The sequence below is a fragment of the Helicoverpa zea genome, chromosome 21, assembly GCF_022581195.2.
Source record: "Helicoverpa zea isolate HzStark_Cry1AcR chromosome 21, ilHelZeax1.1, whole genome shotgun sequence".
NCBI lineage: Eukaryota > Metazoa > Arthropoda > Insecta > Lepidoptera > Noctuidae > Helicoverpa > Helicoverpa zea.
The window spans coordinates 2713889-2735871 of record NC_061472.1 but is presented as its reverse complement, the minus strand read 5'-3'; the positions used below and the strand labels follow the sequence as shown (position 1 = coordinate 2735871).

Here is a 21983-nt window from a genome sequence, read left to right as displayed (position 1 = left end):
AATATCCTTACTAAAGTTTTCTGTACGTTTGATAAGAATTGCCGAGAGAGCACGTTTGAAATTACATTTTATGAGTACGCATTTGAATATTAATTAATTATGTAAATAAATACCGGGATAAATGGTTTATGATTGCTTTTATATGTTTTTGCGTTTATCAATTTAATGTTATTATTTTTATTTTCTCGTAGGTACATGAGTATTTTGCATAAAAATAAGCTAAGGTCTCATAGTGGGTTCTTTTTTAATATATAATTGATTATCTCGACTTATTTATTACAATCAAAGTCTTTATTTATATTAACTTAAAAATAAAATAAAATTTATAAATAAAATAACTAACAAAAAATAATTAACATAACCGTCCCACATAAATTCCATTAATAAATTATATTAAAAAAATCCTAATGAAACCATCCAAATAATTACCCAATTTATATTCCACAACGCGTGTCAACAAATCACACATTATAAATGGTAACGAAGCGCACAAAAGTTAAGTAAATCTCAGCTTACTCGTCGTCTCTTAATGAAGATAATTCTGTTAGAATAAAATTCTCCAAACTTAACTAAAACGCCAAGGTTAGGTATGACTGGAGACAAAAAGTTAGGAGATTCGAAATGTGTTCGAAAATATTAATAGTTCAATTAGTGAATGTAGGTTGGATTTCATTAAAAGAGTTAATAAGTTAAAGAAAAAGCATGGCATTGTAGTAAAATTGATTGATTACCAAACCGTTAGTGGTAGTGCTAGCTTCTGACAATATTTCGTATGTATTCCATGAAAACTACTCTACGCACCCGGCCAAACAGATGCCTATAAGCCTACCTCATTTTTAAAATGAGAAATGAAACCATTTTTAAAATCAGTCTTCTTCGATGAATCTATCTAAAGGTGTCTACACACCAAAGCCCCTGATGCCGGCGGCACAGCCCGGCGGCCCAACCCGCCGGCCGTATTTTGTACAATCATGCCGCCGGCTTTCATAGAGTATTTGACAATTACTAGAACACCACATGCCGCGGCAGTCGTGCCGCCGGGCTGTGCCGCCGGGTCAGCGGCTTTGGTGTGTAGACCCCTTAACACTTGAAACCATTTTTCAATTCAAGTCAATCCACGAATTCCCTAGATTAGCCCGTTCAAAAACAAACGCTTCAACTTCAAAATGCCTTCCACTTGCATTTGTTTTGTTATAAATTCAATTTCCAAAAGACCCACTGCACAGCTACAGTACATTTCAAAGCCAACACAAGTCTTACCTACTATTTTAATCCAGACTCAGTTCTTTACAATTTAGTCAGAAATTAGCACTGCTGGGTTCCACAAAGTAATTTTTACAGGAGTTCTGCAAATTAGACGTAGTTACACGGGTTGACATTCTCTAGGGGTTGGTGAAAAGTTTAGAACATTTGGCTGACATGCGAATGTTTTGAATCATAATTTTCATTTAGACTTTGTTAGAATTTTCTTTGTTTTTTCAAGGCCTTGTTAATTTATATACTTGGAATATTTAAGTGTCATATTTTTATAGCATAAATATAAAGTGTGTTTGCAAATTTTTGGGAATAAACCAGGGTACGGCTTACATTAAAATAAAAAGATATAATAGATTGTCAATTTGTAAACATATTTTAAAGTATATAGTAACAAGAGTGGGTAAATAACTAACTTAGAATGGGATTACAACCGAGGTAAGTTGCGTGTTATTTATTGGTGGATTTCAATCGGTAGTCATAGCAAAAAACTTTTCGTTCTGTTGTTTGCTTTTGTGAAATATTAATAATAGACTAATTAGATCTCTAGTAATCAAAATAACATTTAAACAGATTATTGAAATCCGCAGTATATTGGTCACTCACCCTACATGCCTCGGAATGTACACTCGCTAACAAAACAACTCAGCTCTACCAACTATAAGCTTACACTATAAAATTATCATATCGTCCTATCAACGCCATTAAATCCTTTACCCACTTTGCCCATTATCGGCTAATTCTCACACACTATTACCGGTTCAGCCAACATTTCACGTAATAACCGGGCAATTTCAAGCATGGCTGCGTTACTTTCCTATATAGAATTATCGCGTTGTCTGTTGTGTTAGTAAATTATTTTGATACGAGGCGTTGAATGTTTAGAAGGATGGGCAAAGTTTAGGTATTTTTCATTATATTTTATCGGTTCAAGTTAATTGTAGTAGCTTCTTAATACCAAATTAATGAGTATATACGATGTTGTAGATGTATAAAAGTTACATGGAGATGATAAGCTAAGGTTTTTCTAAGTGATGAGGCAGTTCAATATGAAATAAACCAATCAAATTGCTACGGTGTTTCCAACCTTTTGCACTTATTAGCTTGAGGCCCTCCAAATATATCATATATACTTAGCATATTTGGTTTGATGGTTTGGTTGAAAGAGCTAACAAGTCTAGGTAAAATATTTTTGAAAACTTAGGACGTAGGGCTACAAACGTCTTTAATTGACTACTCTTCCGACAAATGCGAGAGTTACATGTCGCGGAATATCCAATTTAGGTACTTTAATAGATTCATTGATCACCTATCTTCATTTGTTTTTCCAAATCTAAATGCACGTGCATAGTCACACAAAACACATTATTTTCCCTCAAACGTTTCGACATAAGATTGATTGCCGCTTGCAAAAGGTCGCATGTAACGAGAATCGGTACGCAGACATTATTGATGTGTCAGCGTTTAAGTATTGTTTAGACGAACTTCAAATTTAGCTCCAGGTGGAATAGAGCTGGATTTTAGACGGTACAAGTCTAGTCATTTGATGATTTTGCTAAAAAAGGCACGGGATTCAGTCAGCAAAAAATTCTAAATTCAGAATTTCAATGATAATTGTCCCTCGTTGGTTAACTTGTTTTTTATTACCATTTTATTTGCTTCACATTCCAGTACCTAGTTATTTGTTTCAGTATTTTCTTTAATAAAAATATTAAATCCTGAAATAATGTTTCAGCCATTTTATTGTGAAAAATAATAATTGGAAAGATAGATAAACTTGGTCACACTTAAAAGCTTAAATAATAGATTTACGAGAGCTACATGTTTCTGAAGTTACTTCATGTATTTTAATATAGCGCTCTATAGCCACTATTCATACTCTCATCCATTAGGCATCGTTTAATGTTAGGTGTTCTTTGTTTTAAGTGTTACGTAATATCAGATAGTCGCGTTGTGTCACGCCGTGGGTGTCACAGCGGATGTGCTTCTGGGTAAAGATTTTTTTGTTTGATATCATCATAGGTCAAAGTACTGTTATATAATTGTCTTTGAGGTCGTAACTGTGGGAGAAAAAAGATGTAGGTACCAAGTAAGAAAATTGTTAAGACTTGTGAAGTTAACTTTGATTTTTCGATGTTATTAGTTGAATGGGTATGATATGTAGCTTACCGACTTAAGATAAATTATCTAAACATTTAACCTTACCTGCTTTTCGAAAGAAGGCTCATTGCTGCATTCTGTTGCTGTGTTGTATCACTGATATCTTTTGCTATTGATAAGGAACAGTACCTATGGTCAATCAGTACAAAATAACTAGCTAATATTTTACGTTACAATATGTACAGAATAAATAAACTTTTCATGGACACATACCAAATTGAAGTTTTCTTCTAAAAGGGATCTTCCATTTGTTACATTAGCTCGAATCAAAGTCAGTTTACCTAATAGTTTTCTTTATTAACATCCCTTTACGTATGCAACCAAAATTCCAAACTAAAATAAGTACCCAAATTCTGCTATATGCCACCAATATTTATTAGATACATTGCTCAATGCTGTGCATCGTATCGGCAAAAGCTACAGATGTCTCGATTTTACACTCGAGTGCATCTTAATCGCCCAGTGGACTGAACTGAACAATTTCCTTTCTTCGGCTGATATTGCGTCTTTTGCAATTAGATTTTGTAAATTCAGTTATTTTTTATACAGATTTAAATTAGGGTATAGTAAAACATGTCTGTGGTTATAATTTTTGCATTATAGTGCAAAAATAGTTGAAGTGTGGTTTAATGACATGAATGCTAGTGAGATTAAGATATTTGGTTTCAAAAACATAAGTTTTTTGTATTGTGATATGTATTGGTCGCATTTATGAACCTTCGAGAGATTTTTCCTTCAATTCTATGTTGCCATATGAACTGATAAATAGTTGAGTATGTATGAGATGATAAATAGTTTTCTGGAATATTGTTTGAAGCAAACAATCAAACAATCTCTTTAGCTTTACAATCCAACTAAAGTACGTAACATTATACTTACCAACAAACATAAACATAACTTGTAGACATTTTTGCACAAAAATCTCAACACAACCCGATAATCCTCAGCTTAAGCAGCTTAAGTAGGTAAACACAAAAGAGATTACCCTAACATTGTAATACATAATGCTGTAATATCGATAAAGTGCAAATACAATGGGTGTGATCCCAGCTTTGTAAGTTAAGCCCGTATTATAGGGCTTGCGTTAATCGATATTGTTCGATGCGAGGTAACTCCTTTCGATTATGGCAGCCTGGTAATTTGGATCGAGGTTGTTTAAATTTTAGGTAATAATTTGCTAGAATTTCATACAATGTTTGCAATGATTTTTGATAAAGAAAAAAAAATTTTTTACTTATAAGACTAGGCATGATTTGACATCACATTTTCTTTCTAAATAATGAATAAGAGGGCCTTTAAAATCAACTATATCTATGTACGAGTATGTTTAACTACATATATTGTTAGCTTATGTACTGAAATATTTTTTTTCACATTGGACCGATAGTTCTTCGTTTAGTTTAGATTAGTTCGTTCGTGTAAACTGTGGACTGGAAGTCAACCCCAACATAGTTGAGAAAAAGGCTCGGTGGATGAGTTCGTTCGTGTAAATAAATTCGTCATGATTACCATTAACCTTTATAATAAACACTCTGAAAGGCACTATATATTACCTTTCTTTTTACAAATAGGGGGTTAAATTCTCAATGCAATTTCAAACTAAATCCAAGGTTTTTCTTTATTGTATCCTCGTGCGTGAGTGATACTTTCTTTCACACAATCTTTTCGGCTTTTTAACTATGGATAAACTAAAATTACATTGTCATTTACCTACAAATATCTACTACTAACTTTACACTATTAATAATCGTGTGAGCAGGTATATATCACATAATTACTTCGACCTTTCTGAGATCATATCAGGCAGACAGGCTTCCATCATTGTTGATGTAAAACGGTGGTTACACTGAAGGGTTCTGTTATTTTGATTGATATATTGGGTGTATCAATCACGTTGTTTGTCAAATATGAATGTCAAGTTTTGGGAGTTGAATTGACAGTTTGAAGAAGATGTGATGGTAATAAAAGTATGTTTAAATTGAGATTTTATTTTGAAAAATAATAAAGCTTTTGTGGTCTGTTTATTTTTATTTTCTTTAGTGTTGCGACTAGTTATTATTATTCTTTCTAGCTCCCGCCTAAGGGGCGGGAGGCGGCTTTTCAATTAGCCATTTGACTCTTTTGCTTATCCAAAGTTGACAACTACAATAGCAAAAAAAAATGTGAACGAAAGACCAATGTGTATGCGTGAGGCATTAAATAGCTAATTTCGGAACTGCAACATTATATATGGCAAACTATATTGTGCTTTTCTACTTATGTGCTCAACTAACTTTTACCTTTTGAGGTATCTTTGAGCGCTTTCATCAACGTAATTTTTGCGTTATTTTTTTTTTTTTTTTTTATTTATTTATTTGTTTACCTCAGGCAACTAGGGCCCATAGAAAGTACAATACATACATAATTTAATATTGCAATACTTATAAACTAATACATATAAAATAACAATAATCAGCAAAACAATTTCTATTTGTTAACACGAATAGGCGGTGTCGTGTTGCACTGCGTGGTGTCGCGTAGCCTCCCGCGGAACCGCCGGAAAACGACACCTTTCGGCCAAAACGCTTCTTGGAACATGTCGAGATGCTGAGTCGGCACACGTACCACAAACGATTTGAAATTTGTGTTGTGTCTGGGCTCCAACCTCTCGACTCTTAAGGTCCAGTTCGTCTTGACTCGTATATACTCCACGATCTCCTCGACCTTCGTGGAGTGATGTAAACGCGAAACATACAGCTGCGTCGTCGGTATTGCGGGGCGCAGCAGCATGTTCGGACCAGTCAACGCAGTTCCGCATTGATTTCGGCTAGATGGCTTCTTCTTCCTTCTTTCCACCTTGACGAAACCATCTGCATCAGCTTTCCCTTTACATGGTACAGATTGTACCGTACCTCGGGTTCCTTCGGGCTGATTTTGTATCGCCACAGTAGCTTTAGGTGGCCGTTGGACGGGATCTCGCTTTACGGCATCCGAGTAAACACGTCCAAGCCTAGACGTGCTTACATTCGTCGGCGTCCCGAAGGCAGGGGACGCGGGGAGGGCGGGGCACGGTGACGCATCGCTAGTAGTGGCGACGGCAGGCGACGAGTGCAATTTTGCTGACTCGGCGCACTGCGGCGATGCGTTGACCTGTCCGTGGCGTGTGTTGTCGCTGTTGGCATGCGCGTGTGACCTACATACAGAGTTTCGCAATTCTGCTACCTCGCTACGTAGATCACAGATGGTGGATTGTGATGCCTCCAGCTTCAATTGCAGCTCGACCAGGCTGGACCTCATACTCGTGATGTCCTTTAACAGCCTGGTGACGTCGACGTGATCGAAAGTGACCGGGGGCAGCTTCCGCAAGTCCTTTGCCACGAACGTTGGCACGTCGTCCGGGTCGGTCTCCTTCAACAGCCTTATAGTGTCTTGGAGACTCCTCTCTCCCTTTTCATCTCGCCTGCGGGTCGGCATTCGGTCTGCCATTTGCAGCGACTCGTACAACAGCTTCTTTGCGCTGCGTATCTCCTCCTCGGTGAAGTTTGAGGTGCAAATCTGCGTCACACTGACCTCATCCATGACGTCCAGCTGGTACTGTAGGAACGCCAGGACCTCGTTCGCCACGAGTTCTTCCGAACGCATGGTATCGACTTGATGATGATATTGCCATGATGATGTGCACACAGCCTAACTAGCGTGATCTAACGACATCTAACCTTTGCTATGTTGTGCTAATTAGTTAACTATTAAGTTTCGAGTCCTTGAATTGTTGCGTGTAATTATACTTCTAATAATAACACCTCTAATCACGAATGATCTTTATAGTGTCTTGTTGAGTGATAATGAGGACTCAATAGGATTCAGGTGTATTTTTGATAAAATTTATTATAGATGCATTTTTACCTAATGTTAGTGGTTATACATGCATATCTGTGTATACTGGTTCTTCTCCATGAGACCCACTCTTTGGAACCGTGCAAATAGCTTGAGGTCTTGAAAGAGCCGTTAAAGGCCATTTGAAATAAAAAAAAATAGCTTTGATTTTGAAATATGTTGGGTAATAGATGTTTTCGGTTTTTAGGAAATAATATAAAGTTTAGGAAGTCAGATAGACAGTGGCTCCATGTAAAACAGTGGTAGGTACCTAATCAGTTGCCACTGGAAACCGACCCGAAAGATGAATAGGAAGTTTACCTCAAAGAAAACATTTATTTGGAAAAAAATACTTATTGTAACGAGTGTCGATACTAACAGTTCAACTAACTGTTACAGTTCAACCAATCAACACCATCCATATAAAAAATATATCAATAAGAAATAATATTCAATAGCAAACCATTTACGTGAATGACTGTACTCTTTAGCTTTCCGACACTTAGATAGCTTAACTAACTGGATACGCCTTATCCTCTGCCGAAGGTAGAAGAGCGCTACCAGTGTAGTTCCTATTTACACTAGCTTTTACCCCGCTGTTTCATCCGTGTCCAACAACACGGGGACAACTACTGCTCGTACCCGGATATATAGCCTTTGTCACTCAGGAATAGGTAGGACTAGCTACCCAACAGTGAAAAGATTTTTCTAATCGGTTTATTAGTTTAGGAAAATGTTTAATTAAATTGTAATTTATTAGTGCAAAGAAGCAAGAAATATTCCTCTTTTCATCTTAGTAGAAAAATACATAATTATGCAGTGTGCATCTATTTTTGTTGTCTATTTTTGACAAATCTGTTAGTGTTTCTTGCGCCAACTCCACGCGTAAATTGGCACACTTTTTCAACTTACAGTGGGTTGCCAAATTATTAGGGACAGTTACAAATACACGGTATTGGTAAAGTATTTGGTTTAAATTAATTATAAAAACACACTTTTTGACATAGTAAAAGCTTTAATATGATATCACAACTATTTAAGAATGATATAAAAAATATTTAAGAATAACATAACAAAAATAAAAATTAATAAAAAAATAAATGTACATGCAGAAAAATTAACTAATATTTTGTGACGTTTCCTTTCGCCTCAATGAGTGCCGCTATACGCCTGGGCATACTTTCTATGCAGTTTTTTGCACTTTCTTTTATTCTTGGGTTATGGTGCCACACATTAATAAGCTTCTCGATCAGTCTAACCTTGGTGGTTATGATCTCCTTGGCTATTTCAGCCTTGGTGATCTCCCATAGATTTTCTATGGGGTTCATGTCAGGTGAATTTCCAGGCCAAGGCAGTACTGGGATGTTGTGGTCTGCCAGGAACCTGGTTATGCTCCTGGCTTTATGGCATGGTGCTGAATCGTGCATAAACATGAATTCTTCACCATCTGGAAACCATTCTTCAAGTGTGGGCAACAGACGAGTTTGTAAAACTTGCTTGTACTGGTCTTGTTTCATGGTTCCCTGGACGATGTAGAGGCGCCCAACCCCTTTGGCACTTATGACAGACCACACCATTACCTTAACTGGGTGTTTTACCCTCTCAATAATGCAGTCAGGGTGGTATTTTTCACCTGGGCGTCGTCGCACAAAACTGCTCTTGTCGGCTAAAATCTCAAAGGATGACTCATCAGAGAAACACACCTGAAAAAAAAAATTAAAGTTGTTTATATTTTTTATTTATGCGTTCTTAATTTAGTCAACTATAAATATGGACACTATCTGACCTTACTCCAGTCCTCGATTGTCTTATGCCGGTGCTCACGAGCCCAGGCTAGACGTTTCTTTTTCATGGCCTCTGTCAGCCTGGGTTTCTTAGCAGGACGATGTCCTGTCAGGCCTTCCTCTGCTAACCTACGCTGCACGGTTCTCTTGGATATCATTATTCCAGACTCCTGAACCATCTGGGTTAACAATCCAGCACTTTTTTTCCTATTATCTAAACAGATATCGCGTATTTTCCGGTCAGTACGCGGAGTTGTGATGCGTTTTCGTCCGCAATGACCTTTTCTTTGAGGTGCTATTGGCTGATCCAGGTCCAAAGAAATTTTTATTTTGTTGACTGCTGACTTAGAAACACCAGCAATATCTGCTATCTGTCTTTGAGAGTGCTTGGTGTGTTTCAGAAGCGTTTTAATTTCGCTTTTCTTTTTCGGAGTCAAATCACAACCTCTTCCCATGCTGAAAGCCAAAAAAAATATGAAAAAATAAAAATATTGCAATATGTGCACGTGAAATAAAATTTTATGAATATTAAATAGTGATACTTACATTTAAAATAATTTTCAGGCACTAATATTGAAATAATTTTTGTCTAAAATTTAAAATTCGTCTTTCACTATCACACGTCTCCAGCAAACTGTAGCACTCACTTAACTTAAAAAATTTTAGAAAATAATCCAACCATCGAAATCTCAAAAACCACTTATAATATAAAGAGTAAAGAACAGGCAAACATAAATAAAACATTTCTGTAACACCTACACCACTCAAAACTGCAGTCAAGTGCATCCAACGTGAGAAATCGACAAAAAACTTAAGTGTCCCTATTAATTTGGCAACCCACTGTAGCTATTCCAGTTGTTCAAATGCTCTAAGTACCGATATGATCTGACTTCGCTCGTCATGCCAACAAATTGATCTCCGTGTTAATAAACGGCTAGTTTATACATTTAGCCACCTTCACGCCTTTTTGTAACGCTTCGAAGCTTGTTAGGTTCGTTTTGACAGCTGTAGGATTAAAAGATAAAAGATGACGATCTTTTGTCGGATTTAAAATAGTATTTTGTTTGATTGTTAAGTGCATTATTGAACCATTTGCCGTAAAGGCGACTGTTAAGTCTGTTTCCAAGTTTCATATCTTTAGTTTGGCTGTTCGCAAAAGATTCCTTTTATAATAATAATAATAATAAACTTCTTTATTCAGATAACTGAGATCCATACATTAGGTACACAAACAATACAATTAATATATAATAGTAAGCAGGGACTTAGTCCTCTGCACTAATTTCCACGTAAGCGGGCAGTCGTGTCTACTTGCTATAGCACTCAAGATGCTGTGGCGACTTCCACGCAACCGACTGATGAAGGATGCGGTCTTTTTACGCCATATTTAGCATTTATATTTTGAAATTAATAAGAAGCTAAATCATGAGGTTTTGTGTCTGTGTCATATATATGTTTGACGTTTCGACAGCTTTTGTATACAAAATAAGTCAAACCGCCATATTTATTCTTCAGTTAACTGATTTTGTCAAATCTTCCCTTATTACACTTTCAATTTTATACAATTCCAAAGACATATTTTCAATATTCACTACTAAGTATCTGGTTGAAATCAATTAAACACAAATTGACAATATAACTCGATGCTATCTTACAACCAGAGCTAACAAACTTCACCTGTCTTCACTCAGACTACATATTCACGAAGCTCCAACTTTATTGAGTGCAATCAACGCCTCACAGTGCTCGACTCAAAACAGATTATTTCAATTTAATTGAATTACATTCACTTGGTTTACGGGCTTGTAAAATAATTTGTGTTAATCCAATTACTTGGTTTCTATTGCGATCAGATTAAGCTTGTTACGTCTCGTAACTTTTTTTAGATGTTTCTTCATTCTTCATCAAAGGAATCTTTAGTAATATTATAATTGTGAAAGTAAGTCTACTTTTAAGCCATAACTACTTAACTTACATATTTCATTAAAAGGTGCAAAGAGCCTGAGAAAGGACATACGCTACTTTTTATTCCGGTGCAGGGCATGGGTAAAACCACAGGGAAAAGCCAATAGTGATTCATAAAGGATACCGCCCTCCCGGTCATAGTAAACGTAGGTATAATGTACTTTTTTGTTTACGAGCTCTTTCAAATTGGACGTTTTACGTTGATGCAGCAACGGTGTGTTTTTCAAGCGCCCTGATAATACAGTCTAAGATACGCTTTAGATGCATTTTTCTATGCAAAATATCTTTCCTATATTCTCCTAAACACTAACCCCAACATACCTACATTCATTTGTTTATCGACTCCTCTTTCGAACTCCTTAATACCGCAGTACGTTCCTCGAATGAGAAAGACCCAGACAGGGTGATATTGTCTGGCAGGTCACTGCCCGACAGGCTACGTAGTGTCTGGCATGTATGAATATTCAGACTTTCATTATATGTGTGGTTCTCGGTAAAGAGTAAATGTATGACGTGAGTGTGCTGAAAATTATGTAGATTTTATTTCTTAATTGGTTTTTAGATTACGTCCTTTAATTAGCGTGAAGGTGAAAGAAAATTGGGCTGTGTTATAATTTATTCAAATATAAGTACTGCTGTAATAAAAATGACTCAAAGCCGCTTGACAACAAACATTTAACAGCTGGACAACCTACTCAAAATCCAAAAAAAAACACTATTATGACATGATAAATCGCTGATATGAGCTCCGGTTAATATGTTTCACAAAATACAGCTGTCCTGATTATGTAATAAATGACATTATGTAATTGCAAATTGTTACCAGACTATACCAAAAATATAGTTACGTTACGTTATGTATGAGATTATCGCAAACAGCAGCTCCAAAAGGATCACAGAAGGGTCCATAAAATTCTGACACTCCCACTGCACCCACAGCAGAGGGTCTTCTAATTACTTCCCACCTTATTTAAAAAATACCTCTATTTATAATTATTATTGTTCTTCTCTTTTAGAACGACTCTGACGATGAGCAATGCGCGCTGAGCGACAAATGGCAGTACGAGAGGAAGTCACGCCGATGGTCCAGGGTAGTGGAGATCACGCCGCAAGCACAGAGGAGGTTGCAGGTAACTATATGCTTACTATGTACCTACTTAGTATAAAAACAATTGCAAAGAACGATTGGCTAATATGACGGGCTTAGGTTTATATGGAAACGGGTGTACCTACCTTTTGAACGCCTTCATTTTCCAAGTTACATGTTTACTAAAATAACCATAGCATAGATTGTTGAGATTGGGTAAGGTTCGGAGGATGGACACGAGCTCATGATTGCCATGATTAACGCTCATTTAGATAGGCCTACGATCAGCAGTAGACGGCAACAGGATAATAGTATGATGGTGACGACGGTTTAGTGGAAGATTTGAAATAAAAAGAAGGATAAAAGCTGCATCATTATGCAGAAGACTGAAGTACCTACTGCTTTTGGAACGAAGCTGTGCAAAAAGCAAAAAGTAGTAGTAACGACGGCTTTGTCGAAATTTCAAAATGTAGATGAATCAAGAAACGCTGGCATTAATGTCCATAACCAATAAGAAACCAATCTACATTTGTTTAAAAAAAATATATGTTGCTAAGGCGAACGTATGTAAGTGTAGGTTGAAAAGCGAGATAAATAGAAAATTACGTTGACAAGATACTTCCCACGCTGAGAGACTCTTCAATCCAATCAGTAAATGGAAAGTGGGGAAAATGTGTGGGCTTTGATATGAAATTGGTCATTAATCCTGTAACAAAAATCAAGAAAATACTTTTAAAATCATATTTTTTTCTACTATTTATGAATCCCTCTTTGAAATAGTTATCCTGTATATTTCTGAAAACAACATCTTATGGCGACCAGTATATTCCACACTAGCGGTTTCATCCATCTCCCGTGAAAAGTACTTTGCGCAACTGGATATAAAATAGCTTATAGGCTTCCTCGACAAATTGTCTATCTAACACTGAAAGATTTTTCCAAATCAGACTAGTTATTTTGGAGATAAACTTGTTCAAATAAACAAACTCTTATGCTTTCTAAAATTAGTATAGGTAGCGATTGCACCTGTCAGAATATCCCCAAGAATTGTATGTTCCAAGACTGGTCCAAACTCCTTTGATCCTTTTACTCAAAACTGAGACCTTTCAGTCCGCAAACGTGACGGCTTAAGACCCTAAACGTTTGTCTTCTATTAAATTATGCATAAAGACATGAGTTGCTATTATAGTTTCTAAGTGGGGTCTGACAGTGCATTAATTAATATGGGTTCTGTGTTACTTGAGGTTCGTAATATTGTTTGTGTTTACTGAATGGGTGATAGATGCAGTTTGAGTGGCGTTTATACTAATCACCTTTGATAGTTGTTAAGTAACTTTGGTTATTTAATGAAAGCTTCATGTAGTAAATATTGGATCTGCCAGTCTTATGTTAACAGAAATATACCAATTAAGCAATAATATGGCAGATAAATATTTTCATTGAACACATGATCACAAACGACTGATTAAATAAAGTTTAAAATTCATTATTTTTTAAAGACCTGTGTGGATTGAAAAGTATAAATTGTTATCTGTTTCAAATGTTCCTATATTTTTATATCTAAAAATCATTTGAAGCAATATCTAAATCTGAATAAACATTTTTCAATCGTTTCAACCAAAAAATATAGAGCAGAATTTTCGATACACATTTTTATTGTGGAAATCGAGTTTTTCATCCGTACATTCAAGTTTTCAACATAGGGTGAAAAATGGTTGATCGCACAACATTTGTTTCGGGGGATTTAAAAATATAAAGAGGAATGGATATCGCTCGGAAATGTATGGTCAATTGGATTATTTTTGTTCGGTTTACAAATGCAATGATATATCTACGAAGGCTGCGTGCCGATATTTAAAACCGCGTTTCGTAGGGCACGATAAACTGTAGGTCCCAGCTGTCATTTGAAGATCTTTGGCAGTCGTTACGGATAGTCAGAAGCCAGTATGTCTGACAACCAGTCTTACCTAGGGATATTGGGTAGCACAAGTAACTGGGTTGAGGAGGTCAGATAGGGCAGTCGCTCCTTGTAGAACACTGGTACTCAGCTGCGTATGGTTAGACTGGAAGCAGACCCCAACATAGTTGGGAAAAGGCTAGGGAGATCATGAAAGATGATTTTTTTGTTTGTCCTAAACGTACTAACGTGGGTTATGCTTTTGTGGATAAAAAGACCAAATGTTAAAAGGTTCAATATTTTTTTATCTTATACTGAATATGTTTGAATTGTCACGTGGGTTTTATGATCAAAGACTAACCTTTACTTTGTTAACAATTGAATTATGTTACATAAAAAAAATATTTCGTATGTAATGGAATAAAACAAAGGCTTAATTCGAAAGGTCATGATGTAAATACATAGCTTTTGGAGAGAAATCACACAATTATCTTTCTTATTTTTACATTATGATCACACACAGAAATTGTTATTATTATTATTTGTTTCCATTCACCTTACAAATATGGTCGAAAATCTATAGTAAAGCTGAAAAGTTTGTTTGGTACGTATTTAAGAACCTAACATAAGAACCTCCAGTAGCATTTGAAAAATCCTGTCACATAAGCCTCCTTCCTCCAATCTTCAAATTCTATCATACAGCGCACTTATTGGGGAAGGCTGAGGTATTGTGCAAAGTAGTTAGCACAGTTTGAAACTGCAGCAAAAAGCTAGACAATGATACATTATTTATATTTTATCTTCTAGATTATTTAACATACTATAAATCTCTATTTCAGGTGATAGCAGCAAGAGCACTAGCAGAGAGAGAAGCGAGAGAAGCGAGGGGGGAGGTGGAAGATGATGAAGACGAGACCCTGCCGACGATAAGAGTAGGGCTCGTCGACCCTGAGGGGAATTATACTGATGTGGAACCTGATCTGTGAGTAGATCTTTAACTTTGTTATGGAAAATGAGAAATAATTAGATTGTTTGCTTTGAAGCTACTGAACCAATCTGAAAATTATTTCACTGGTGCGATGTACAGTATCTTTGGGTTATACAGGTTGAGAGAAGGAGAAGTTACCATGGGTGAAAAGGCAGAAAACAGGCACTGTATAAAAAAAAAATATATATAATAATTTTGTCGAGGAATTAAGGGTCCAAAAATTTTACTATGCAGTATTATGATTCTGAACGTTTACGTAACATTTTTAGGGCTGCGGTGGGCTTTTTGGAAAATGTTATCAAAGAAATAGGCGGCATGCTAAATTGTTCGTTCATATACTCACTGTTTATAGTTAACTTCAAGTTGAACATGACTAATTACCTACTACTAAGGATGACATGAAAACTGACTGAAAACATGATTTATCTCAAAATTTTCATAACATGCACACCCGAGTCTCAGTGCATAATGCAACGATCCTAATTATTAATTTTCTACAACATGGTCGCTGAAGCATTAATGCAAATGTTGGCACCTTGAATTTGAATTTAACTTTGCAACATGTTAGCTAGTTAGCTGCTAACTAGAATTTGAGCTGTTATGTCGGCGCCGCTTTGTTAAAGATAGTTTTAATCTCAATTTGTGCTGAGATCGTTTTAGTTTTGAAACTAAAATGTTCATGGTGAAACCTTGGGTTGCTTTGGTAGTTAGGAAAATTGTACAGGATTGGTTTCAGCGTTAGAAACATTACTGGTGTAGTTATACACTGTAAAATATATTCTGTAGTAATACTTCAAAAGCTTGCTTGATCGCACTAATCTCAGAATTCTATGTCACATACTCCTGGTTTCTTCACTAAAGCTTGTGATCCCTACCACTGTGTTCCAAAAGTAAGGCTGACTAGTAAACTTTTGGGCTTTGGTAACTTTTTCAAAACTTTCGCCTTTCCCATTCAATTGTTATCCCAAAAGTTTTTTTTTTCCATACCCAAATACTCTATTCAATATTCGTATCGCTAACGCGTCGTTCAGGCGCCTTTTTGATAACCAGGTGTTATTACAAGATTAAAATCAAAAGTAGGAATAATGTAAAAAAATCTAAACTACCTCTGAAAAATACTTACGCATTAGTGCCAATAAGTGAAAAAAGTCACCTTCTTATAAATAATTTTCATTGAATATTAAGCAACGATAACAACGTAAAAATACCAGGCGCACATAACTTCACAGAGATTCTTTCGAACAATTTACTTTCAAGCAACTGCAATCATAACGTCGCGTTGAGGCATCATATTCCTCTGTTTTTATGATTTAAAAAATATATTTTCGCTGACAAAATTACACGCAAATAAAAAATCGGTAAAAAAAGTTTTAAGTTAAACGGCTTTATCTTATGTGCACTGAAAACGAGAAAATAAAAAAATTGTTACTTACCTGTCAACCTACGTAGGTGGTCCCGATCATATTAGACTAAAATAAAAACGTGGGGCCCATTAGCTATTGCTGTAGTAATTTCATCTAGAGGTATAATAGGTGTGGATCGCATCCACTTACTATAATCGTAACTGGAGATTTTGACAATCAATACAGCGGTAACGGCTTCACCCGTGAACGCCGAGCTCATGATCTACCAAAGTATAAAGATATGCTTTGCCATAGATAGGATTTCAGAGGAGCCCCACGTTTTTATTTTAGTCTAATATGATCGGGACCACCTACGTAGGTTGACAGGTAAGTAACAATTTTTTTATTTTCTCGTTTTCAGTGCACATAAGATAAAGCCGTTTAACTTAAAACTTTTTTTACCGATTTTTTATTTTCTAGTTTTTAGTATTTAATTAATGAAAATGCCTACCGAATATTCCTCATTCTATCTTATTCATTTAGTGCATCATTATAACACGGTATCTTACCTGATAATTTATTACAATCTTATTTAAAAAAAAAGTCTATTTTTTTAACGACGTCAAAAATCATCAAGTGACCCCTCCCTGGGTCAGCAGCGGTAAGGGAGTGCCAGACTCTTACTGACTAAAAACAGTTATGTTTCGTCGTAGGTCTTTTATGTACCAGGGCCACGGTGACTCTTTCGAACAATGCCGCAGCCCAGGCGGGCCTTGGCCCTGTTGGGCCCCGCTGGGGTTGCTGACAGTATTCTACTTGTGTAGCCCTTTCATTTGATACCCATAATGAGGGGGTTGTGGAAAAATATGTAATCCGCCATTTTGTGCCGGCGGCCATATTGGATTTACAATGTTATTGATATTACTATATTGCATTGTCATCGGAAATAAAGGTGTGTACCAAATTTCAGATCAATCTGACAACAGGAAGGCACTGAAATTTCAATTTCTAAATTTGACCCAAGAAAGAATAAATAATAAATAATAGAACAAACGGGGTAAGCTAAATAAAACCGTTTAATAAAAAACCTCAACTTCTGTACAAACAATGGGTCTCTTGATAGTAATTTGTTACTTGTGTTATTTCCCCAACAAATATCAGGTGCACAATATTCTGAGTACTAGGAGTTCAGAAGGCGCCAAGAGACTAAGCTCTTATACAAATTGGTGTTACAAAGGCGAAGAACAATGACGAGTAAGGGTGACCTTAAGGCTGCGTTTCCACCAGAGATGTGCGATGGAAATGTGTCGTGCGAGGATGTCTAGCTGTGCTGTGAAAATGTGTGGGTGTTTCCACCAAAGCTGTGCGATGATAATGTGCCTACGAGGATGTGTAGCGGAGCTGTGAAAATGCGCATTAATGTGTGGCGCGAGGATGCGTTGCGAAGCTGTGAAATGTGTCGACGGGGGTGCGGTGTAGTGGGAGCGGAGTAACGCGAACGCCTGCCTGCCGCTCACCGCGCTGCGCTCACGTCTCACTTTGCTGTCGTAAGCGCTTGTAGTCGTACGCATGTCGTACGGTTGCGTGGCATAATGGACGAAAAATTAATTGATGCCGTTCAAAAGTTTCCGTGTTTGTGGAACACTTCTTTGTCATTTTACAAATGTAATGAAACTAAGGACGCTGCGTGGGAGGAAATAGTCAAAGAAATACAATATAAAGATGGTAAGTAATAATCATGTATTAAAATCAGGTATATTAAAATACAAGTTACAATATTTGGGTATTTATTGTGTGCGATGAATTCGTGACGAAATACGAGTATCTTGCCATGACACTTTTCCTTGATTATTGAAATAAGAGCAGTATTTCTCTCTTACATCATAACTATCACTTGACACGACGACGGAAATGCTAGGAACCGATACAAGAGTACTTGTATTTGTGTTATCAATGCAATCCAAATAATTACTTTGTCTTTCAATTAAAAAATTATGCATTACACATGTGGCTTTTACGATTTTGTCAACCGTTTCCACTCTGCATTCAAAGTCTTTACAATACACATACCACTTTCGTGCCAATACACCGAATGTAGCTTCTACAATGCGACGTGCCCTCGAAAGTCTATAGTTAAATATACGTTTCTGTTGGTCTAACTGGTCCCGCGGATATGGGCGCATGAAATTTTCCATCAAAGGAAAAGCCTCATCTCCAATGAATACAAATGGTACTGGTTCACCTCCTTCATATAATGGTTCAGGTTCTGGAAGATTCAATCTTTTTTCTTTCAAATATTTTCCAAAAACACTATCATCAAATATTCCAGCATCACTAAATCTTCCCATGGATCCCACATCAACCATTATAATCTTTCTCCTAGCGTCAGCTAAGCACATAAGCACTATAGAAAATCTTTGTTTGTAATTAAAAAAAGAGGACCCAGTGTTTGCAGGACACATTATATAAACATGTTTACCGTCTAGAGCCCCCAAACAATTTTTAAACTGCCATAGCTCTTGAAAATCCTTTGCTATTCGCTTCCAGTCGTCTTTGGTAGGTTTTGGAATAACAAGAGGTTGTAAAACAAGCCAAAGAGCATTACAAACTTCTGCCACAATTCTCGACACACTTGCTACTCCAATCCTAAAATTTTCTGCCAATCGTGTGAACGACGAGCCCGTGGATAAATACCTGCAAAAAAAGGAATGTTTATAATAATAGTAAGAAAAATAATTAACAAATAAAAAAGTACTCTTTACCTGTTACTGATTTTTTGCGATCTGTAAGACAACATGCTTGGTATAAAAATGTTATATTCCTAATCATAATTTTCTATTATTTCAGTGAAAAGCGCTAAGTATCGTTGGAAACAACTACGGGATAGCCATCGGGACGCGCTAAAGAGGCAGAAATCTAAAAAAAGCGGACAGGCTACAACCAAAACACGTGAATGGAAATACCAAAAATTGATGGAATTTCTTTTACCGTACATGGCCAACAGAGATAGAGAGTCAAGTTATAAAGAGGATATTTCGTCACCAAATAATGAAAATGACTCTTCGCAAAGCACTCAATATTCATTAAACCAAGATGACTCTTCGCAGAGCACTGAACATACACCAAATCAAGCTGACAATCCCAACAATCTTTACGAAATAGCCTCAACTTCAGGCATTTCAACAGATTCGGTCACCCCGTCATCATCAAAGAAGAAAAAAGGCGATGAATTATCAATTTTAATACAAAAACATATGAAAAATCAAGAAGATTTTCGAAAAGAAAGGCAAGAATTAAGAGAACTTTTAAAACCAACGGACTGCGATGATACTGATCATTTTTTTCTTTCAATGGCGAAAACATTTAAAAAATTACCAGATTACATGCAAGTTCCTTTAAAAAGGAAACTTTTTAATATGATTAGCGAAGCCGAAGAATCTTACGTGCTGTCGTGGTATAATCAAAATATTGGTTATTCTTCAAGCTCTGATAGCAGTATAGCAGTAGGTAGTAATATAGCAGGCCAGATGGATTTGCCGCCTCAGCTGGATCCTGAACAACTTGGTTATTCTTCAAGCTCTGGTAGAAATACAAATAAAACAGTGGGCCAGATGGATTCATCTTTCCAACTGGAAGCTGTACAACCAGCATCTCCGGGAACACAACATTCAGACCTACAAACGCCAAATACTTCAAACAAAGTAGGAACAGAGCCTAATTTGCCATGAAAAAGAGGAACTTGTTGTCTACTTATTTTGCAGATTATGATTACTTTTCAATTAATATGTTTAATAAAGACAAAATTGATTCAAACTATTTTACTTACTTTAAACATACCGCCAATTTTTCCTTGGTGCTGATGCATTCTCTGTAGTGAGTGTCTTCTTTCTTGATAATGTTCTCAATCAAATTGTGTAACTCATAAAAGTTACTTCTAGATACTCGATAAGAATTTTCGAATATTTCATCATCAGCCGTATGAAAAAAGGTAAAGAATTCTCCATGTAATCGATGATATTTAATATGGTTACGTATCCAAAACCTGTGTGTTCTTGTATTGCTCAAAATTATAGAACTAATAAACTCCGTATCTTCTGCTTCCATTTCTTCATCACAAATTGTTAAATATAAAAGTATTTTCTTTTTCCAATTATCCATATTATTATCTATTTTGCGCACTTCTACTTCCAACAAACTCCGTCTATGGACTGGCTGGTACAGTATGCGCAAACCTCGCAACACATCTTTCTCAACACACATTCCTCGCACACTTCCCTCGTACACATCCCTCGCACACATCCCGCGCTTGTTTTGTATGCGCAAAAATCTAGCTCCGCTGAGCCGTTTCCACCAGAGCTGTGCTGACCGAGGCAAGGTAAATGAAGCGATCCTATTGGTTCTTTACAAACACATCCCTCGCTATGCATCCTCGCACATCTCTGGTGAAAACGCAGCCTAAGAGGGTGGATCTTGAGACCGTCTTTACATGCTGGCGGAATTTTCACAAGTATATTCTTATCTAATTTCTTTGTAATGTAAGGTATAATGTTTATATGTGTTGTTTTTTGGGCGACTTTGTATCACAAAAGAGGTTTTTATTAATGAAAAGTTTTTTTAGAAAGGAAGGGCTAATCGATGTGATTTGACTGACAAGTCTGCAAAATTAGGCTAAATTGACCTTATTTTTGAAAGATTTCTGTATCTATTTATTTAAGTGGATACCTCTACAATTTCGTATTCAATAATACTTCAATGCTTTACCAACGCGATTTCCTGGAATTACGTCAGGCTCCTAGAAGATTTGCAGCGTCTAACTGTTCAAAAGGGCAATCAATCTCTTAGCATGGATTTGTAGTTTTTTTGCAATTTCCTTCTCAAACTACAGTTTGGTATGAATAGTAAAGAAGGAATGTTTTTCAAAAGCGCTTTTAAAATTCATAGAGCAAAATGTTCGCTGACATTTTCATCCTAAATAACGATGAAAATATCCGGACTTCTCAGCAGTACTTACTTAGACATCTTAGTGGCATTGTAAATTGCGGGTGCATTTCAGAGCAGTCACACTACTTAACTTATTATGTTGTAATCTTGTTGTTCTTTCCTTGAAAATAACAAGAAGTTTCCGAACGAAAAACTGATATGTAGATAAAAATTATATGATTTAACCACCTAAAATACAGATACAAATCCTTACTCTCGTCTGTCTATCCGGTTTTCATGCCAAAACTACTAACTGAACTGAGTTAAATGGGTACAAAAATAGTTTAATTCCACATGAAGGATAAATTGCTATTTTTTTTATCTTGGTGTGGGATGTAGTTCCCTCGGTACTCAGATGAGACCCTGGTATAAATTAGTTCAAAATAAATTGAAACAAGAAATGAACAATTACGACATGCTTTTAATTAAGCAGTAAACCAAACCCTGAATCATCCATGATATCGATCGCTTGCGTAATCAAGGGCCAATTATTTTAGTTTTAAGCATCTTCAAATACTGTTAGTTTGGGGCCACTAAAACGACTGCTACATTTCGATTGTATTGAAAATCTACTCGAAAAGGTACTGTTATATTGGTAGTTTGGTTGTTTGAACCCGCTCATCATCTTTCGAACCTTTTCTCAACTATGATAAGGTTAGCTTCCAGTCTAACC

General features: G+C 36.3%; 4 protein-coding genes across 8 annotated transcripts in view; 2 read left to right on the top strand and 2 right to left on the bottom strand.

Moving 5' to 3' along the window:
• The window catches only part of LOC124640647 (rho GTPase-activating protein 7), a 327491-nt gene that overhangs the window by 284559 nt on the left and 20949 nt on the right, over positions 1-21983 (top strand). For all 3 annotated transcript variants that reach the window (XM_047178508.1, XM_047178509.1, XM_047178510.1), the window contains 2 exons: positions 12032-12145; positions 14839-14981. In XM_047178508.1, the coding sequence (XP_047034464.1) occupies positions 12032-12145; positions 14839-14981 (257 nt within the window). The remainder of the gene's footprint in view (positions 1-12031; positions 12146-14838; positions 14982-21983) is intronic.
• On the bottom strand, positions 5881-7040 carry LOC124640650. The gene has a single exon (XM_047178514.1). The coding sequence runs from the start codon at positions 7033-7035 to the stop codon at positions 5881-5883; it is 1155 nt and encodes a 384-aa protein (XP_047034470.1). The 5' UTR covers positions 7036-7040.
• Positions 17923-20146, top strand: LOC124640651. The gene is made up of 2 exons (XM_047178515.1): positions 17923-18055; positions 19178-20146. The coding sequence occupies exons 1-2, from the start codon at positions 17923-17925 to the stop codon at positions 20056-20058; spliced, it is 1014 nt and encodes a 337-aa protein (XP_047034471.1). The 3' UTR covers positions 20059-20146.
• LOC124640648 lies at positions 18048-20782 on the bottom strand. 3 transcript variants are annotated; one of them, XM_047178512.1, is made up of 3 exons: positions 20157-20782; positions 18810-19024; positions 18048-18596 (listed from the first exon to the last, which is right to left on the bottom strand). In XM_047178512.1, the coding sequence occupies exons 1-3, from the start codon at positions 20627-20629 to the stop codon at positions 18118-18120; spliced, it is 1167 nt and encodes a 388-aa protein (XP_047034468.1). In that variant the 5' UTR covers positions 20630-20782; the 3' UTR covers positions 18048-18117. The 3 variants fall into 3 exon arrangements, with proteins under 3 accessions (XP_047034468.1, XP_047034467.1, XP_047034469.1); XM_047178511.1 differs by having other exon boundaries at positions 18048-19024; positions 20157-20780; XM_047178513.1 differs by lacking the exon at positions 20157-20782 and adding an exon at positions 19093-19228 and having other exon boundaries at positions 18048-19024.